This window comes from Scardinius erythrophthalmus (assembly GCF_964197995.2).
Source record: "Scardinius erythrophthalmus genome assembly, chromosome: 19".
Lineage (NCBI taxonomy): Eukaryota > Metazoa > Chordata > Actinopteri > Cypriniformes > Leuciscidae > Scardinius > Scardinius erythrophthalmus.
The window spans coordinates 9,236,316-9,253,847 of record NC_138239.1 but is presented as its reverse complement, the minus strand read 5'-3'; the positions used below and the strand labels follow the sequence as shown (position 1 = coordinate 9,253,847).

The window sequence follows — 17,532 nt, the reverse complement described above, 5'->3', positions numbered from 1 at the left end:
CAATAGCCGGATCCTATTACGTGGTACATTTTGAAAAAGCATTTTGTTCTCCATCCACCTTGGGGAAAATGCAGTTGCTTTAACATTTTGTTTGTGCTGAAGTGAGCCTAGTAGAGTCTTCTCTAAATCACTGGCCAGGAATCTGTGCCTGCAGAACTTTGCATAAGGGTCAATGACGTGACACTCCTTGTGATGGCATTTCTTGGTAATTTATAAAAAAAAAAATCCGAAAAATGCAATTAATTAATGCAATGACTTGAATACACAGTTTCTACGATGAGCATGTTCAATTTCTGAATTTAAAGTTATTGATAATTTTTGGAGATCAGAATGTCAGGGTGATACAGATGTTCTGATATTATAATGAGGATAAAAACCTCATTAAAAAAAATAAATTCTTGAAAAGAACTTAGTAGTTTGGCATAATCATTTATTACTATATTTATAATATTAAATTTGATTAAAGTGCCCCTATTATGCTTTTTCGAATATTACCTTTCATGCAGTGTGTAATATAGCTGCTTGTAAATGTAAAAGCTCTGCATAGTTTTAAAGTTTTCAGCAATTCCTGTCTATCTTCCTACGTACATACCTACATAATAATGTAACACATTTGCATAATGCCAGCCTATGGTCTTCATTGGCTGCCCTGAACAACGTCTACTTTGTATACTGTAATTGCAGCTGCGTTCTGGAAGAGTTTGGTTCCTGTTGTTGACATATTGAGAAAATGCTATTTTCAGCGCTTGGGAATTGATACAGAAAAACAGACAGCATCGTTTCTCTTCGAAACACTGATCAAGCGCTGAGGAAACCTCCGGAGCTGAAATTCAGATATGGTGATAGGCGTTTTTTTCTTCTTTCTTTCTTGGTAGATCGATCACAACTGACTGGGTCGTCTGACCAATCAGAGCAGAGTAGGCTCATGGAAAGGAGGGATTAGAGAGACTAAGGGCGTTTTTCCACTGGGTTCGTTTGCTGCGGTCCGAACCCGAGTGCGCTAGTTCCCGGCGCCCCCCGCAGCGTTGGTCTGGTTTCACACTCAATTAGTTGTATCGAACCCAGGTGCGTTTGCAGTGATCTTACGTCATCGCAAACGCACACGGAAAACGCATGGAGAATACAACTCGACTGAGCATAGCTGTAATTTGTCGTTTTTTTTTGGTGCTATTATGCACAACATAGTGAGAGACAACTACGTTTATGTGCATTACATGGTGTAATTCAGCACATATCCAGGGGACGCCGTGTTTCTGCTGTTCGTAGAAGATTTTTTTGAATGAGGAATGTTTTTTGAATGAGATTTGTATGAATTTGAATGAGGCACCTCACCTCTTCAGTGTCCCACAACGTTCCCCTGCCACTCATTTAAAAAATAAAAACATGACTGTGATAGCCTTTAAGATTGGTCTGATTTCTTCAAGCGTTCGCTATGTTTTTTTTTAATATGCGTATCTTCAAGCGTTTACTATGGTAACGGTTAGCGCGCATAGTCTTTTTCATCACAAACAGAAGGCATTCAAACATGAACGCGATTTAAATTATTTTATTTTGGTTGTCTTGTGTGAGGAAACAATGATATCGACAGTGATACGCATGCGCGGGATACTATACTTCCTGAACAAGCGCGCACCCGAGTCCGTGTTGCTGCACATTAACGCGAACCACACCACGGTTCGGGAGCAACCGAGCTCAGACCACCTCCTCCAGGTAGTCTCGGGTTCGGTACTCTAGTGCGCACCCGGGTCCGATGACAGCGTTCACATTAGCGTTTTATCATGCGAACCGTTCCCCGGTCCGCACTAAACTGCCAGTGTGAAAGCGCCCTAAATCTTCAATTGAACCAATTTCAGACTCTTTGAGAAATTAGGTGATATGTATATTATGAACCTTAGTTGGATGCATATTTACCTGTTGTAGGAGACTTCTAAAACAAAATTAGGAACCTTTAAAATAGCATAGGTGCGCTTTAATATTTAATAGTGATATCATAGGCTCTTAAAATATAAGGTAATATACAAAATCAGTCTTATGGGTGTTTGTGGAGTCTGGATTTCCTACAGGTTGTAAAATGTCATATGGTTTTGACTTCCCAAAAAATCTTATAGTGATGAATTATTAATCCATTTATTATTTATTTTGGTATGTTATTTATTATTCTTATGATGTGTAAATATTTACATTCATACATAAGCATGTTATTTTTTATGATTTGAATGAATTAAACCAACATTAATTCAAGGATTACTATTGTAAGAATATGGCACATTTTAAATTACTTTCCTTTTCTTTATAGTGGAGACCTATCAATAGAATTAGACATGCTCGTCATCCAAAAGGTTCTATTCCTAACTGATGCTAATTGCTATTTTGAATGTATATTGAATAGATAATCCATTCCACAGAATTCTTCTGATCTTGCCTTAGAATCACAGCAGAAGATGGAGAGAAAAAAAGTTCCCATATTTTTCCTGGGCCATTTGGTATATAGAGTATACAAAGCAAGACAACAGGGATTGTAGTTCTGTAATTTAAATACAGGTAATTACAGACACTGCAAGTTGTCTTTGCCGAGCAAAGCATCAGTCCAGGCTGCTCTGAGCGCTGCGGAGTCCTGAAGCACCTCCACAGGAGCAGTTATCTCTCTGGTACAGTTGTGTGATTGACAGTTAAAACAGCAACATTATCATTTATTCAATAGTTCCTCAGCTGGCAGAGATTCTTTAATGAGAGGAGTGGAATGGCGTTGTTTCTGAGAAGATGCTCAGAGGATTAGCTAACTAGTTTCTGCCATTACTTTTGCTGTAGCTTTATTTTATGATAAAGTGTTTAAATTGTATTGATTTTTAAAAATTGATTTGATCCTTGATCCATTTGCACTAAAAATGCCTGCAAGAAGAGGCTGTGTTCTTAGCGAACCTATTCTGCCGTTTTTTTATTCATTGCTCATTATGCTTATTTTGCCCTGACTGTTTGCACACGTCTTACTCCATGACCTTACCAAGCTCATATAGTTTTTTTTTTCCTAATGACTGTGATGACAAACAATACATTTTAGCTCTCTATTTTTGACTCATCGCACTGGGATGTTCAACCAACAGTGTGATATCTAATTGTTCCAAATTATGCCAGTCAAAATTGGTCCCATTTACTTTCTACTGCACATTCCTAAACTTATTGTGCATGTTATTCCTATTAAATAAAATGCTCCTGTGCTTTCCATTTTGGTAATTGTCAGAAAATTTTGGGGGATTTTTTGTTAACCAATTTCCAAATAGCTATTTAGGCTATTATTAGGAAATTCAAGCCTTGCTGTAGTTTAAAGGGGTGGTATAATGCCCCTTTTTACAATATGTAAAATAAAAACTAAACTTAAAAAAAACAAAACAAAAAAAAAACAAACTGAAGTTAGAAAAGTGAAATCATAATCAACCACCCCTTTAATCCCAGAGTTACACTTTATTTTAAGATGACGTAGTTACATTGTACTTACTCAAGTACTAAGTAATATTAATTAACTACATGTACTTACTATAGCGTTAAGGTTAGGGTTTGGTTTTGTTACTTGTAATTATGCATAATTCACTGTTATTACTAAAGTAAGTACATGTAGTAATGTTTAACTATGTCCCCTTAAAATAAAGTGTTACCAATCCCAGTAAAAGTAATAAAGGCTATATCAATATAGGTAAATAATGATAAATTTCAGATTCAATTTCAATTTATTAATAAGCCTTGAAACTCCACATTAAAACATTGGGATACTTGTAATGCCCTCCCTCTTACAGTTGAACTTGACCTTCCAACTTGATGTTCCAGTCAAAATCCTCCTCAAAAATTGATGCCGGCTGTGTTTCACGTCTGGCTTTATTGTGGAGTGGAAGACCAGTTTTTCAATCCAACAAATGACCTATGAATAAAATAAAGTATCAAAAGAATTTTATTTCTCTTTGAATATCCATATTCAGTAAAAGTGAATGGTAGAGAATGAATGCCATTTGATGTTGACTAAAAATAAAATATTAGACACTTCATGCTGCTTTTTTTGCTTTTAGTGTGGACAGAAAAATGTCTTGCTACTGAATGCTTGTCACATAGTGGACATTGTGTCAGGATCTTTGTGTAAATGAAGGTGGCACAATTACAGACCCTGCAATTTCACACACACCGCCTCGTTCTCTTTCATTTAGAATAGTCTCGTCTGAAAGACCAAAGAGACATAAACCGAAACATCACTACAGAAATATATAGCTAAACATATTTTTTTTTATCATTTATGAATGAAATAAAGAGTATGAATAAAAAGTAGAAAGTGTATAAATAAAGACTACAGTTCAAAAGTCTGGGTCAGTAAAATTCTTTTTGAAATAAGAAATACTTTTATTCTGCAAGAATGAATTAAATTAGTCAAAAGTGAAAGTAAATGCATTCATAATGTATTAAAATGATTTCTGAAGGATCATGTGACACTGAAGACTGGAAAAATTATGCAGAAAATTCAGGTTTGTCCTCACAGGAATAAATTACATTTTAAATCAAAAAAGTTATTTAAAATATTACTGTTTTTATTTGATCAAATACATGCAGCCTTGGTGAGCGTAAGAGACTACTTTCAAAAACATACAAAAACCCCTCCAAACATCAGCTTTAAAGGGATAGTTCACCCAAAAATGAAAATTCTGTCATCATTTACTCACCCTCATGTCGTTCCAAACCTGTAAGACTTTCGTTCATCATCATAACACAAATGAAGATCTTTTTGATGAAATCTGAGAGCTTCTCAGATTTATAGTTCCTGGTTTGAAACAAGCGGGTTTAACTTGAGTGTCTGGTGCGTTCCGGCCTACCACTGGTTTTTAGGTTGTAAGACACGCACTTGGTTCCGTGTTGTTGGAGAAGGTGTTGTATAACTCGAATCCCTGAGCCGGAGGCAGAGAGCAAGAATAACCTATTGCACTAATGCTCTGTGTATGTGTTTGGCGCATAAGCTTGAATTAACTGGCATTGCCATAGTAACGGATGTCTCGTGGGTCCGGGTCTGATTGTCCTAAGACAGGGATTGAATGGCCTCTGTACCCTCCGAGGACCTGTGCAGGCTGGGGTCTCCTGCAGCGGCTGGGTCACGGAGACCTCTTCCTCTGAGTTGAGCTCAGGGCAGCCTACACTTCCTGAAGTCCAGCCTGATTGCATGTGGGCCTGCCGATTTAATGAAGTCGAGAAGTTTATATATTTTACATTTTACAAAATATTCATCCCTAGTTTGTCCTTTAAACTTTTTTTGTATCTTTGAAGTATCTCTTTTTTTAAATGTTGGCTTGTTCGTTGTATCTCTCGCTCTTTGTCTGTCTCTCCTCACTCAACTTCACTCCCTGCACTTAACTCTCTCTCTCTCACTCTCTTTCTGTTTGTCTCTCCTTCACCCTCAGTCTCAGTAAGGCTCGGCAACATGCACGGATTGGATCACAGGAAATTTGACTGCACTGTGATGTCACAGGCTGTGTCGCTTGCTGATTGGTGGGGGGATGGGGGCACAGCATTCGCTGTGGGCACAGGCAGGCAGAGATGGCAGTGGGGTTGTCAGAAGCTGAGAGAGACAGCAGTGATGCATCCTGGTCTTCTCTATGCTCCTCTTCGTTCTCCGTGGCTCTGACTCCATGTTGTGTTTTGCTCTGGTCTCGGAGGCCTCTGGTAGAACTTGTACTCATTAAATAAGCAGCCAAGAGGTGCGGCCCAAGTCTTACACATACACACTGATAGATACGGTCAAACGCACATGACTGAATGAGTCTCAGATGGAGTGGAAGATTCATGACTGTGTATGTCAGGGATTCGCAACCTCTTTTGATCCACAATCAATGTTTTTAGGTTCCAAGGTTCTTGAGATCCCAAAACGTTACGCGCAAATCCCCCTGTAGTCAATAATTTTTTCCCTTAAAACTTAACTTTGATCACCAAAATTCCCAGTGAAAGAAAATTTTCTTGAATGTAACTCTATACCTTTGCTTCATTTAGTATATGCGGAACCATGAATATGCAAATGAGCCCCGCCTCCACTCACTCAAGCTCGTCTACAAGTCGATGTATCAGAATGGAAATGCGCTTTATGTATCGCTCTCTACAGTGTCGGACTCATAGTGGTAATTACTATGATTAGCCTTTGGCTTGACCACGTTAACAGCTAATAATGTGTTGCTAATGTTCCACGATCCGTGTTCCCGTTCACCATCTCAGAGTCAAGCAGGTACCTTCTAACAATCAGCATCCTTAGAAACGCTTTGAACAACTTAGATCGTCAGTGGAGAAAGGCATGCAGTTCATCATAACATCATAATATACATAATTCACCCACTAATTTGCTAAATGTACCCGATTTTTTTATATCAATAGAAAAATCTAGCGAGATAACCTGGCTTCTCTTGAGACTCCCCTGCTTCGCAGTTAATGATATGCTAAAGCCCTCCCGCACGTTGACGTGATTGGTTACAGGGTAGTTTGGGATGTAAGAAACACTGGCGATTTCAAACCACATTTTTTTCCCCACTGCAGTTTTAAGGAGAAAATACTCATCAATGGTGTTGACTTATGAATTTGCACATGGTTTGCTTAAAGCATCTTAAAAACACCACATAGACATTTAAACAACATTAAATAAACCACAAGGGGTCTTTAAGCTGTACACTTTAGGTAGCAAATGACATTCGTAAGATTAACTACTCATTTTACTATTCAGTCCGTTTTATTAAAAAAAAAATTGCTTGTTTTTTGCATCTTTAAAAAAAATAGAACTAGAAATAGAACTAGAAATAGAATTAGTTTTGCTGTACTACACCTTGCTGTTTTGAATGCAAGAATGCGTTCTTGTTGAAAGTGTGCATCTCATCTTAACTGTTGCCAAGGACCCCAAATATGATGACCCCTTTTTAATAGAGAAGTGCAAGAGCTGCAAATTTGATTGTGTGTATATATATATATATATATATATATATATATATATATATATATATATATATATATATATATATATATATATTGTGTTTCAATATGCTTTAAAAATCCTAAACAGTACATAGAAAATATCACATCTAAATCTCTGGTGTTCTGTGTTTGTGTCCGTTTATTTTCAGTTGTAGTAGACCACTGTGTATTCTGTAACATCTGTCTGAAAGTCTGAGTAAAGTGCTACAGACCAGCCAGCACACATTTCTTGGTGGAAGAAAAAACAACAAACAGGAGCATACAGGAACCTCCCAGTTTTTCCAAGACAACATATTAGGTCATCAAGAACCAAAGTCGCTTCCTGTCTCTTTATAGCCAATGTTGCCATAGACAGAAATTTTTCAACAGGACATATGAAGGGCCAGCACTAGGCCAGTTCTCTCCAGGCCTGACTGTATAAAGTGACAAGTGATAAAAGCTATCTATTACATTTAAATCTAAGTTTCATTCTAATCAGCTGTGACCACAACGAGTGGTTGCTTGGTGTCTTTTTCTTTGGCATTGAGCTGGGCAGCCCACCCACCTTAAAATGTCATTGGTTTAAAATCCTGCTCCACATAATACAACATTAGAGGTGCAGTAAGCGATTTTATCTTTTCATATAGAACATCTAAAATTTGTAAAAAACTTAAACTTGAAAGTTCTTTCTACACAGATGTATTTTAGTGTATTCTTTCAAGATCAAAGTTTGTAATTCTCAACCTTCAATCATGAAGTTTAGTTCCACTTGTTTTTTGTCATTTAAATTCTCAGCAAATTCATCCATTTTGATATACGATTAAACAGACTTCTCTATGAAACAGGAAGTGTAGTCTCACATGGCTGTGTTACCAAACACTGAGTTTGCAAACGTGTTTTTGCCAGACTTGGTGTTCTGGTCCCCCCACCCCCCGAAACCATGGGATTACTGTTGTAGCGTGCGTGTGTATTTATGCCGTCTGCCGTATGTGGGGTGTAATCTGCCAGAGGTCATGGCACACACAGGGTTAAGACCAGGCACCCCACCAAGCCTGAGGCCTGCGGGGGACGTCCCGCAGAGCCGTAAGCCTCCACAGAGCCCACACGCCCTGGAGCAAGGCCAACAGCACACGCACAGAACACAAACACATCCAGAAAGGAGGGTTGACACAAGAAAGACTGAGAGAATCAGTAGGAGGGTCAATGACATAAAAGTGAGGCTATGATAAAAGAATTTTTATCATGTGCTAAGTTCTTAGAAATTATGTTTTTATATAGCATTTCATCCAAAAATGCTGTACCATTTTTAAGAAAAGTTTTAATTTAATGCATTTAATTTTAATGACTCCTCGTGTTATTCAAGTAGAAAGTATGTCCCTTATGCCTTGAATATGTGAATGCGCAGTTTTTAAATATTTTAAATAAAAAATTTTAAAGGTAAATTATTTATTAATAAATATTGTTGTTGGTGTTATACTACTTGAACTAACCTTGCTTTGTATCAAAAGTTAAAAAATGTTGTGTTCTTGACCTTGACACTGTCATGAGTGTCCACTGGGGTTCTCTCTATGATATCATTTCCTGTTCTGTTTTCTGTCTTAAAGTGACCATTTTTCACCCAAAAAAGGAAAAAAATGTAATTATTTACTACAATAATGAAGTCTGAAATATTTCTGTTCCTCCACTGACCGTTGACAAATGTTTATATGTGAATAAAAGCCTAAATTAAATCTGTTCATCATATAAAGCGATCGTGTCTCTTCAGAAAATTTGGACTAAACCGCTCAATTCATATGGATTAGATTTATGATCACTTTATGAACTTTTTGAAGTGTAACAATGGTAGTTGAGTGGACTCAATAGAGGGACAGAAATCTCTTAGATTTCATTAAAAATATTTTCATTTGTGTTTTGAACGAAAGTCTTACAGGTTTGGAACGACATAACATAAGGGCAATTGATGACATAATTTTTCATTTTTTGCTGAACTAAGGTTTTCATTTCAAGAATGACATTTTTTTTAATGTTTTTTTTGTTTATGCTTTGGTGGACAAGTTTGATTATTAAACAATACAAACTACTTAAGGTTTTCTTGTCTTTTAATGATTTTTTTTCATTATAAAATCTGGGTGGTTGTATCTCTCTGAGTCCCTGACACTTGTGGTTTGATGAATTTAAGTTTGAATTTTTTATTTTTTTTAATTCACAAATCAAAAACATCCTGATTATAGAAGAGCTGTGTGTTTGAATTGCATTTTTGTAATGTAGGTTCGAATTAATTGATGTAGAGCATCAAAATGAGCGTCAACTTGTTTGTGTTTAATGGCCTGTTTTTCCCGTGACAGTCCTGATACTGGTATGTCGTTTGGTGCCAGTCAAAAGTGGGCACTGAAGGTTATATATGAGGTTGAGTTACAAACACCATGGCTTTTCACAGTGTCAACGCATTTGTTTTCAAGTGCCGTTGTTGGGGAACTGGCCAAACGCAGCAGCGCTCCTGTCATGTAGCCCGACGGAGAATGCTCTGTTTAGTCTCTGAAACAGTCCGGTAAGCCTCAGCAGGTGTGTGAGCGTGACAGGAGATGCTGCCTGTCGCTGAAAGACTGGAGGTGTGTTAACACTAACGCTTGTTTCTTTCTCTCCTCACAGATTATGTTTATTTTGAAAACTCCTCCAGTAACCCACTGCTGATCAGGCGAATAGAGGAACTCAACAAGGTGAGTGACAAACGAATGTGCGTGTTGCTAAAGCCAATCCAACACCATGAGACTGAAGCTTGTCACCCTTAAATGCTTTAAGTCTGCAACAAAAAGATTGTAGAATTGGAGCCAAGTTACAGCATTCTTCTAGTGAGTTGAAGTACTAAAATAACTAAAATGCACATAAAAAGTGAATATAAGCTAAATTGAAATGATGACAAAAGCACAATAAAATTGCTCAAATTAAAAGCTAATTCAAAATATGAAAAAAATACTATGATAGTAAAATAAGACTGGAAGACATATGATAGATTTATGTGAGAAGCATGACAAAATAATTCGCTTTCGCTGTTAGGTTTGTTGAGCAATTTCTGATTCAGGAAGACATCGTTCTTTTGAGTTGACTCTTTTTTAAGCTATCCAGTCCTTATAAATCTGAATCATAGGTTTAAGCCTAACCCTGAATGATTGATTCACCAATTAAACTGATTCAGTTCATTAATTTACCGCACTAACTAAATCAGTGTCAAAAATGTTGATCTCACAAACCTATTGTATGGTCTCGAAATACTCTGAAGAATATACTCCCGGTGGTTTTTGTCTTTTTTCAAAGCTTGACAGCCCCAGTACTCATTCACTTTCATCGCTTTTGTGTTCCAAAAGAAGGAATTCATACAGGTTTCTAACCGCATGATGAGTAAATGATGAAAGAATTAAAAATTTTGGATGAACAATTTCTTTAAATATATGCAGGTTGACAAGCTTCAGTTTTGCAGTGTGCGCATGGAAAAACCCACACCTGAATGACTGACAAATCTCAAAGCTACAGTTTTCTGACTTTTTTTTTTGTTCTCACCGTGCTCACACTTTTAAGCCTTCTCCTCTAACATCACACTGCTCCCCCTCCTCATCTTCTCTCAAATCACCCAGGAAGCGCAGAGGTGTTTAGGTCACGGTTATGATTTAGTCCTCAGTTTGCATATCGAGGCTTCCCCGGCAGCTGATTGGTCTAGAGGCTGTTGCTGTGACAACTCTGTTTCCGTTTGCAGACGGCGAATGGGAACGTGGAGGCCAAAGTGGTGTGTTTTTACCGACGCAGAGACATCTCCACAACGCTCATCACCCTCGCGGATAAGCATGCACGTGAGTAGCTGTGAGAGACTGCTTTACCCACAATGCTTTGAGCTGACCATTCATAAAAATAGATTTGACTTTGGAAAGCACTTAGTTAGGAGTAATTTGTACCTTGAGGTTTTATTGTTATTTGGAAAACAATTTACCCTTTGAACCTATTTCTCTAAACGGTGGATGGATGCTTTTGTCTTTTTTCTTTTGTTTTAAATTGACAGCAATTAGCATTTAACTTTTTAAAAGAATAATTTGCTCAGCTTTGGTTTGTGCCTTGCTGTCTACTACCTACATAGACAGCCACGTTTTAAGGATGCATCCTAACTGAAATGGAACCTTGTTACATCAAATGTGATTTTGGCTGAAATTAGGTATATTTTTAGCACCTTATTAGGGTAAATAATTCTGCTGCTTACTTTCTGGAGTATTTGAATTGGGAGTGCACCTAATGCTTCCTCGACAGCTGTCTTCCAGTTTGTTTGCAGTCCACAATGGCCACCCACAATCAGCTCACCAAACCTGAATTTCTTTTCGAAGACATCCACCTGGTGGCTGTTATCATACAGAGCTAAAATGAAAATGTCTGTTTATCCCACGTGATCGTTTCTACTATTTCAAAAAATTTGCTCTAGAAATGCGCCTGTTTAGTTTCAGACATCTCATATTGAACGATACGTTTACTTCTGTAAAACACGATTCGCCATTCACACTCATTTGAATTATGTTTAGTAAAACGGAATATTCATTGTGAAATAATTGAACTGGCGCTTACATTTTATCCATTTAGATTTGATTGGATCAGACATGTTAAGCTATGATATTACTGTTTAAATGGTGTCTCGTTATGTCAGTTTAAATAAGAATCTGAGACATAAGAACAGAAACTTTAGCAGAGACAATTTTGTCTTTTAATTTGAAGTTTAATTTTTTTTTATTCAAATCTGGTCAAATGAATTAACATAATTTAAATTCTCTGTTAATTACATATTATTTTCACAATGAGGTCTACTAGATGACAGCACAAGAAAGTTGACAAAGTCTTTATTGGCTAATTACCACACACAGATTGAAAAGCCTGTGTGTGTGTCATTGTGTGGTAAGTTATTTTGATAGCAGGCTGATTTTGATCACACACTCGAGTTTGTTTCTTCACATCTGCCCATTATCAGAAGACCACCAAAGTGCTTACTGTGCTGTGTGTACATTTCTTTGATTCAGTCTAGAGTCTCTATAATCTATATTAGGCTTTTGAACACATTTGTTGTCATTTCAGCATTCAGATTCATTGTGAAGAACAACTTTAATGCTTTAATTTTTGGATTAGTGTCTTTGGCTTAATTGAATCCTGTTTCAGTGCCTCACCTTCATTGTTTCAGGTTTGTATGTTATTTTTTTTGCGCTGTAAAAAATTATTTTCATGATGTATCACAACTTTTTTTCTTTTGTCAAATCAGCTTAGATAATTAATGTGGTTCAGATAACATAATATTTTGAGTTTCTGTTGATTAAACCAATCTCCTTCATTGTATTAAAGGGATAGTTCACCCAAAAATGTAAAATTTGTCATCACTTATTCACTTATACGTTGTTCCCAACCTGTTTCTTTTGTTTTAAAGAAGGGTGGTAATTAAACAGTTGACGGTAGCCATTGACGTCCATAGTAGGGAAAACATACTCAATGTCTACCGTCAACGGTTTGGTTACCAACATATCTTCTTTTGTGTTAAACACAAATAAGAAACTCATACAGGTTTGGAACAACATGAGGGTGAGTAAATGATGACAATTTTCAGTTTTGGGCTAACCATCCCTTAAACTAAATTTTAAGTTCAATAAACACACATTTTTAAGGCAACCAGGTTACTTACTTTTTTAAGTTAAACCAACAATAATTTTTTACAGTCTGCGTGGAACAGATAAGGAGGTATTTTGCCGAATGTCGTTGCTGCTCCATAGAATAATGGCATATAGTATTCCATAAAGCGAATGACCAGTGCTGTCAACTCCATGTGTGACAAAAGGCAGCATAAAATGTCATTCTTGCATCTCGTGATTATCATTAGCGTCAGACTTAGTGCATTACTTTTTTTTTGGAGCTCTACATCCCTGATTCCCATTCACTTACATTGTATGGAAAAGAGTATCCTAGACATTCTTCAAAAGATCTCCTTTTATGTTCCACGGAAGGAAGTTGTGGGTTTGGATAGACATGAGGGTGAGTAAATGATGAGAGAATTTTCATTACGGAGTAAACTAATCCTTTATATCTTGTTAGAGGTGCAGGCAAAAAGCTGCAAGATAATTGTCTTGTCCATTATGTAATGTTCAGATGATTGACAGCCCTTAAAACACCTTGAATGAACTGCCTTTTAAAAGAGAATCTGTTCCTGCTGTGAGCAGAACCTTCCTCCAAAATGGCTGCTGTAGAGATTCATCAGCAGAAGGGTATCTGAGGGGTTTGTAAGTACAGGGTTAGACAGTGCTTATGCGTATAAAAGAGATTTCATCTTTGGTCCGCAGCACACAAGTTTGATTCTGAGACCATGAAGCCTGTTTGTTCATATGGACCACACAGATGCAGTGAAGAGGAACTCTCTCTTTCTCTCTCTCTCTCTCTCTCTCTCTCTCTCTCTCTCTCTCTCTCTCTCTCTCTCTCTCTCTCTGTGTGTGTGTGCTTGTGTGTGTTGTGGACCTCTCCTCAATGCCAGCAGCCTCTCCGTGGACCTTCAGACATTTGCAATATGTGAAAAATGCATGGCAGGAATGGTCGTTCACCGCATGGGTGTGGGCTACATCCTGTCTCTGCCTTTGGAAAAGGGAAAGGGAGTTAAAGAATGAGTGGAAGAGCGTAAGGAAAAAGAATAGTCACCAAGTGGAGGGAGATTGAGGGAAAAGCCGCACCAATGAAAAGAGGAAGACACAAGTTCAGTGCCGGCTGGAGGAGGACTCATGCGCCTTCATGAAAGTTAAAGGCAGCGACTCGGTGCATTGTGCATTATTATTAGAGCTGCTTACGAGCATCACTCTTGCTGTTCCACATACTTGTGGTTACGGGTTTGTTCAAATAACTAACCATGTGCTTTAAATGATTGGTTGACCCAACTATTATCCTTCCTTCCTTCCTTCCTTCCTTCCTTCCTTCCTTCCTTCCTTCCCTCTTCTTTTTTCTTTCTTTCTTTCTTTCGTCATTCCTTCCTTCCGTCTCAACATCTGTTCTTTCTTTCTTACGTCATTCCTTCCTTCCGTCTCCACGTCCTTCCTTCCTTCCGTCTCTACATCCGTTCTTTCTTTCTTACGTCATTTTTTCCTTCCTTCCCCACATCCTTCCTTCCTTCCTTCCTTCCTTCCTTCCTTCCGTCTCTACGTCCGTTCTTTCTTTCTTACGTCATTCCTTCCTTCCATCCCCACATCCATCCTTCCTTCCGTCTCTACACCCGTTCTTTCTTTCTTACGTCATTCCTTCCTTCCATCCCCACTTCCTTCCTTCCTTCCTTCCTTCCTTCCTTCCTTCCTTCCTTCCTTCCTTCCTTCCTTCCTTCCTTCCTTCCTTCCTTCCTTCCGTCCGTCTCTACATCCGTTCTTTCTTTCTTACGTCATTCCTTCCTTCTTTCTTTTTTCTTTTTCTTCTTTCTTTTTTCTTTTTCTTCTTTCTTTTGTCTCTTTTTTCTTCCTTCCTTCCTTCCTTCCTTCCTTCCTTCCTTCCTTCCTTCCTTCCTTCCTTCCTTCCTTCCTTCCTTCCTTCCTTCCTTCCTTCCTTCCTTCCTTCCTTCCGTCTCTACATCCGTTCTTTCTTTCTTACGTCATTCCTTCCTTCAGTCCCCACATCCTTCCTTCCTTACGTCTCTACATCCGTCCTTCGTTCCTTCCTTCCTTTCTACATCCTTCTTTCCAGTTCTGCACAGGCGAGTATGGCTCTCATTTCCTCCAGAGATTGTAGAAATCTTGTAGAAAGTTTCTAGTGCTCTTTGACCCTTGATATAAATCAACAGAGGTTTTGGTGTGTAAACTTCAGTTCTGCAGCGTCGGAGGAGTCAGCAGCGTGCGGGTGTGTGACTCACAGATGAAATATTTTGCTCTCTGTGATGCAGGCTCCGCCTCGCTGGGCCCTGAGAGCATGAGGCAGCGAGGCGCCATGTGTGCCGAGAGAGAGAGAGAGAGACCTGACTCTGCTGTGAACTACTCACTGGAATCACCTCACTCGTTGGCCTCAGCCGCTCCACTTGTTTGTGCTTTCTGCTCGACCTCTTGGTACTGAGTGCAACAGCTTTGAGTCACAGCTGTCGGTGTGAGCTGTGTTTGTGTGTTTTACATTTCTTCCTGAACTGGAAGGGCAAAATAAACAAACAGCGGTTGGAAAAAGACACCGGAATTCATCTCCGTATCAGCTCATGTCCTTGTCAACAGAAAGGTTGTGCATGGTGGTTTATATGAACACGTAGGACATACAAAGCAAACGTCTATGTACTTGTGGCCACAAGTTTTTGTATGGAGGTTTTAGAGCGTAGTTATGGGGGCATTACCTATTGTATTTAGTGTGTGTGTGTGCACGTGAGAGGTCATTGAATGAAAATAGTCTTTGACCTCCAGATATGACTGTAAATAAAACTATTTAGAGATGTGAATAAGGTCTATATAAATATTTTTACCTGATCAGAACTGTAAAACCAGTAATACTGTGAAATTATTTCAAACTAAAATAACTGTTTTCTATTTCAGTATTTAGTCCTGTGATGGCAAAGCTGAATTCTCAGGAGCTATTACTACAGTCTTCAGTTGGTATGTTTATATGCAGTAATTTTCGTCAGTCAGAATGAATCCATTCCAATTTCAGATTTTGGACGTTCTGTTTATATGAACCCTTAACATATAACCGAATATGTGAATCGGATTGCAATGTGCATTACATGTATGTCAAACAAAACTTCAGAGCATGTGCAGTGCCCAGTCGTCGTTTTCAGAACCAGAGAAAGCCACTGCAATAATGTTATCGGAGCTACCATGAGTATAACTGTCGTTTTTGCCTTAATGGCATCAAAAAAACAAAAAAACAAACAAACTGACATTTATGTCCTGTTTTTGTTTTTTTGCAAAAATTTGTAAATATTCAGCCTCATCCACTGACCAGTTTGTAAGACATGAGACATAAATAATCATATGCATGTTTTTATGATGTAAAACGTATGTAAACATATGCATCATGGCACTGCACAAGGTATTTTTGAATCCAATTGAGAAAATAGTCGGATTCAAGCATTTACATACTTAATTTTTTTACTGTTGATCAAATTATTTCAGGTCTACACCACCCATTTAAATCCAATAAAATTTTAATTCGGATCAAGCTCAGTCGGATTGATTGAGGTCTTTTCAGTCTGTGTTAGTCTGATTACTAACAAGATTATTATTTGTCACATGATCCTTAAGAAATCTAATTAGTTGATTTGCTGCTCAAGAAACATTTCTCAACATTGTCAGTCAAAAACGGTTATGCCGGACGCTTAATATTTTCGCGGAAACCGTGATGCAATTTTTTTTTCAGGATTCTCTTCAGACTGCAAATTCACACCTCTTGTGAACTGTTAACTTTGTTCTTCCTGTGGTGGTAGATTCACTAGTTCTGCAGTGCCACCACTGAATTGGTGGTGCAGGAAACACTGTCAGAGTGTTTTAGTACAGAGTTCTGTCTTCATCAGTGCAAGGATCCAGACATTGAAGAACCATTAACAGAACCCAGTGTCCTAAATTCAGTATTTGTTTTAAATGAAGCACCCCTGAACAAGAACGATTTCTTGGTGGTTCCCAACTTCACCTCTCTTCATTCTAGCACTCTTTTACCCTTTGATTGGAACACAACCAAGCTTACCGTATGTAAACACAAATAACTCGCATGGAATGCTTCCGCACCAACAGATGAATGCAGACTTTCAAGAACCGCTAAACCAAATGCTTTAAATCATTCGAAAATTAAGCCCTTGTGGTTTTGATTCTCAACCCGACCTTCCTTCATTCCTCTCTTCTTCTCCTCCTCCCCCACCTGGTAAGGAGATTCATTCATCAATAATTGATAATTGGTGAAGACAGGTGAAATGGAGAGGTAATTTGTTGAGTATAGGCAGGGTGCAGGGCCAGATGATTGGGTTCTTTCTCTCTCTTTTTTCTTTCTTTCTCAGAACTATGGAGTTTACTGAGTTCAGCTCCTCTTCTCGCCGGCTCTCAAGGGCGCAGCAGGCTGGTCTTAGCCAGAGGGCTGTTCCTCTCTCTCTCTCTCTTTTTTGCTCACTCTTTTTCTCTTCATCTTTTCCCATTTACTCTCTTTGTTTCAGGCTCCATCTCGATCCCTTGCTCCGCGTCCACCTCAGCAGGGGTTGTCGATACTCCACGCGCAGCTGTAATAGAATGGTTACTGATGTGCAGTGCTGTAAAGTGACCGCTCACTCGTGTTCGATGTAGTTTCAGATTTCTTAATGGCAAAATAAAACCGGATAGCATGTGACAGGTAGAGAGCAGTGGTATACGTGTGCTGGAGAGGGTGAGGAAGGGGAGGGAATACTTATTGATTTTAGACAAACATCTTTTTTTTTTTTTTTTTGAAAATCCCTTGATTTCTTTTTGTTCTTCTGCCTTTTCCTCCATCTCCATGTTTCTCCATCTGTCTCTCTCTCTTTCGCTAATGAAACTCCAAATGAATTGGAGCACGCTCACTGGTTTCTCTCCCTCCCATCCGACTCTCTCCCACTTATCATTCTCCGCC

At 38.4% G+C, this 17,532-nt stretch overlaps 1 protein-coding gene across 3 annotated transcripts in view; it reads left to right on the top strand.

Annotated features, from left to right (window-relative positions):
* Positions 1–17,532, top strand: part of mta1 (metastasis associated 1) — a 55,840-nt gene that overhangs the window by 3,555 nt on the left and 34,753 nt on the right. For all 3 annotated transcript variants that reach the window (XM_081347771.1, XM_081347769.1, XM_081347770.1), the window contains exons 2-3: positions 9,604–9,671; positions 10,703–10,796. In XM_081347771.1, the coding sequence (XP_081203897.1) occupies positions 9,604–9,671; positions 10,703–10,796 (162 nt within the window). The remainder of the gene's footprint in view (positions 1–9,603; positions 9,672–10,702; positions 10,797–17,532) is intronic.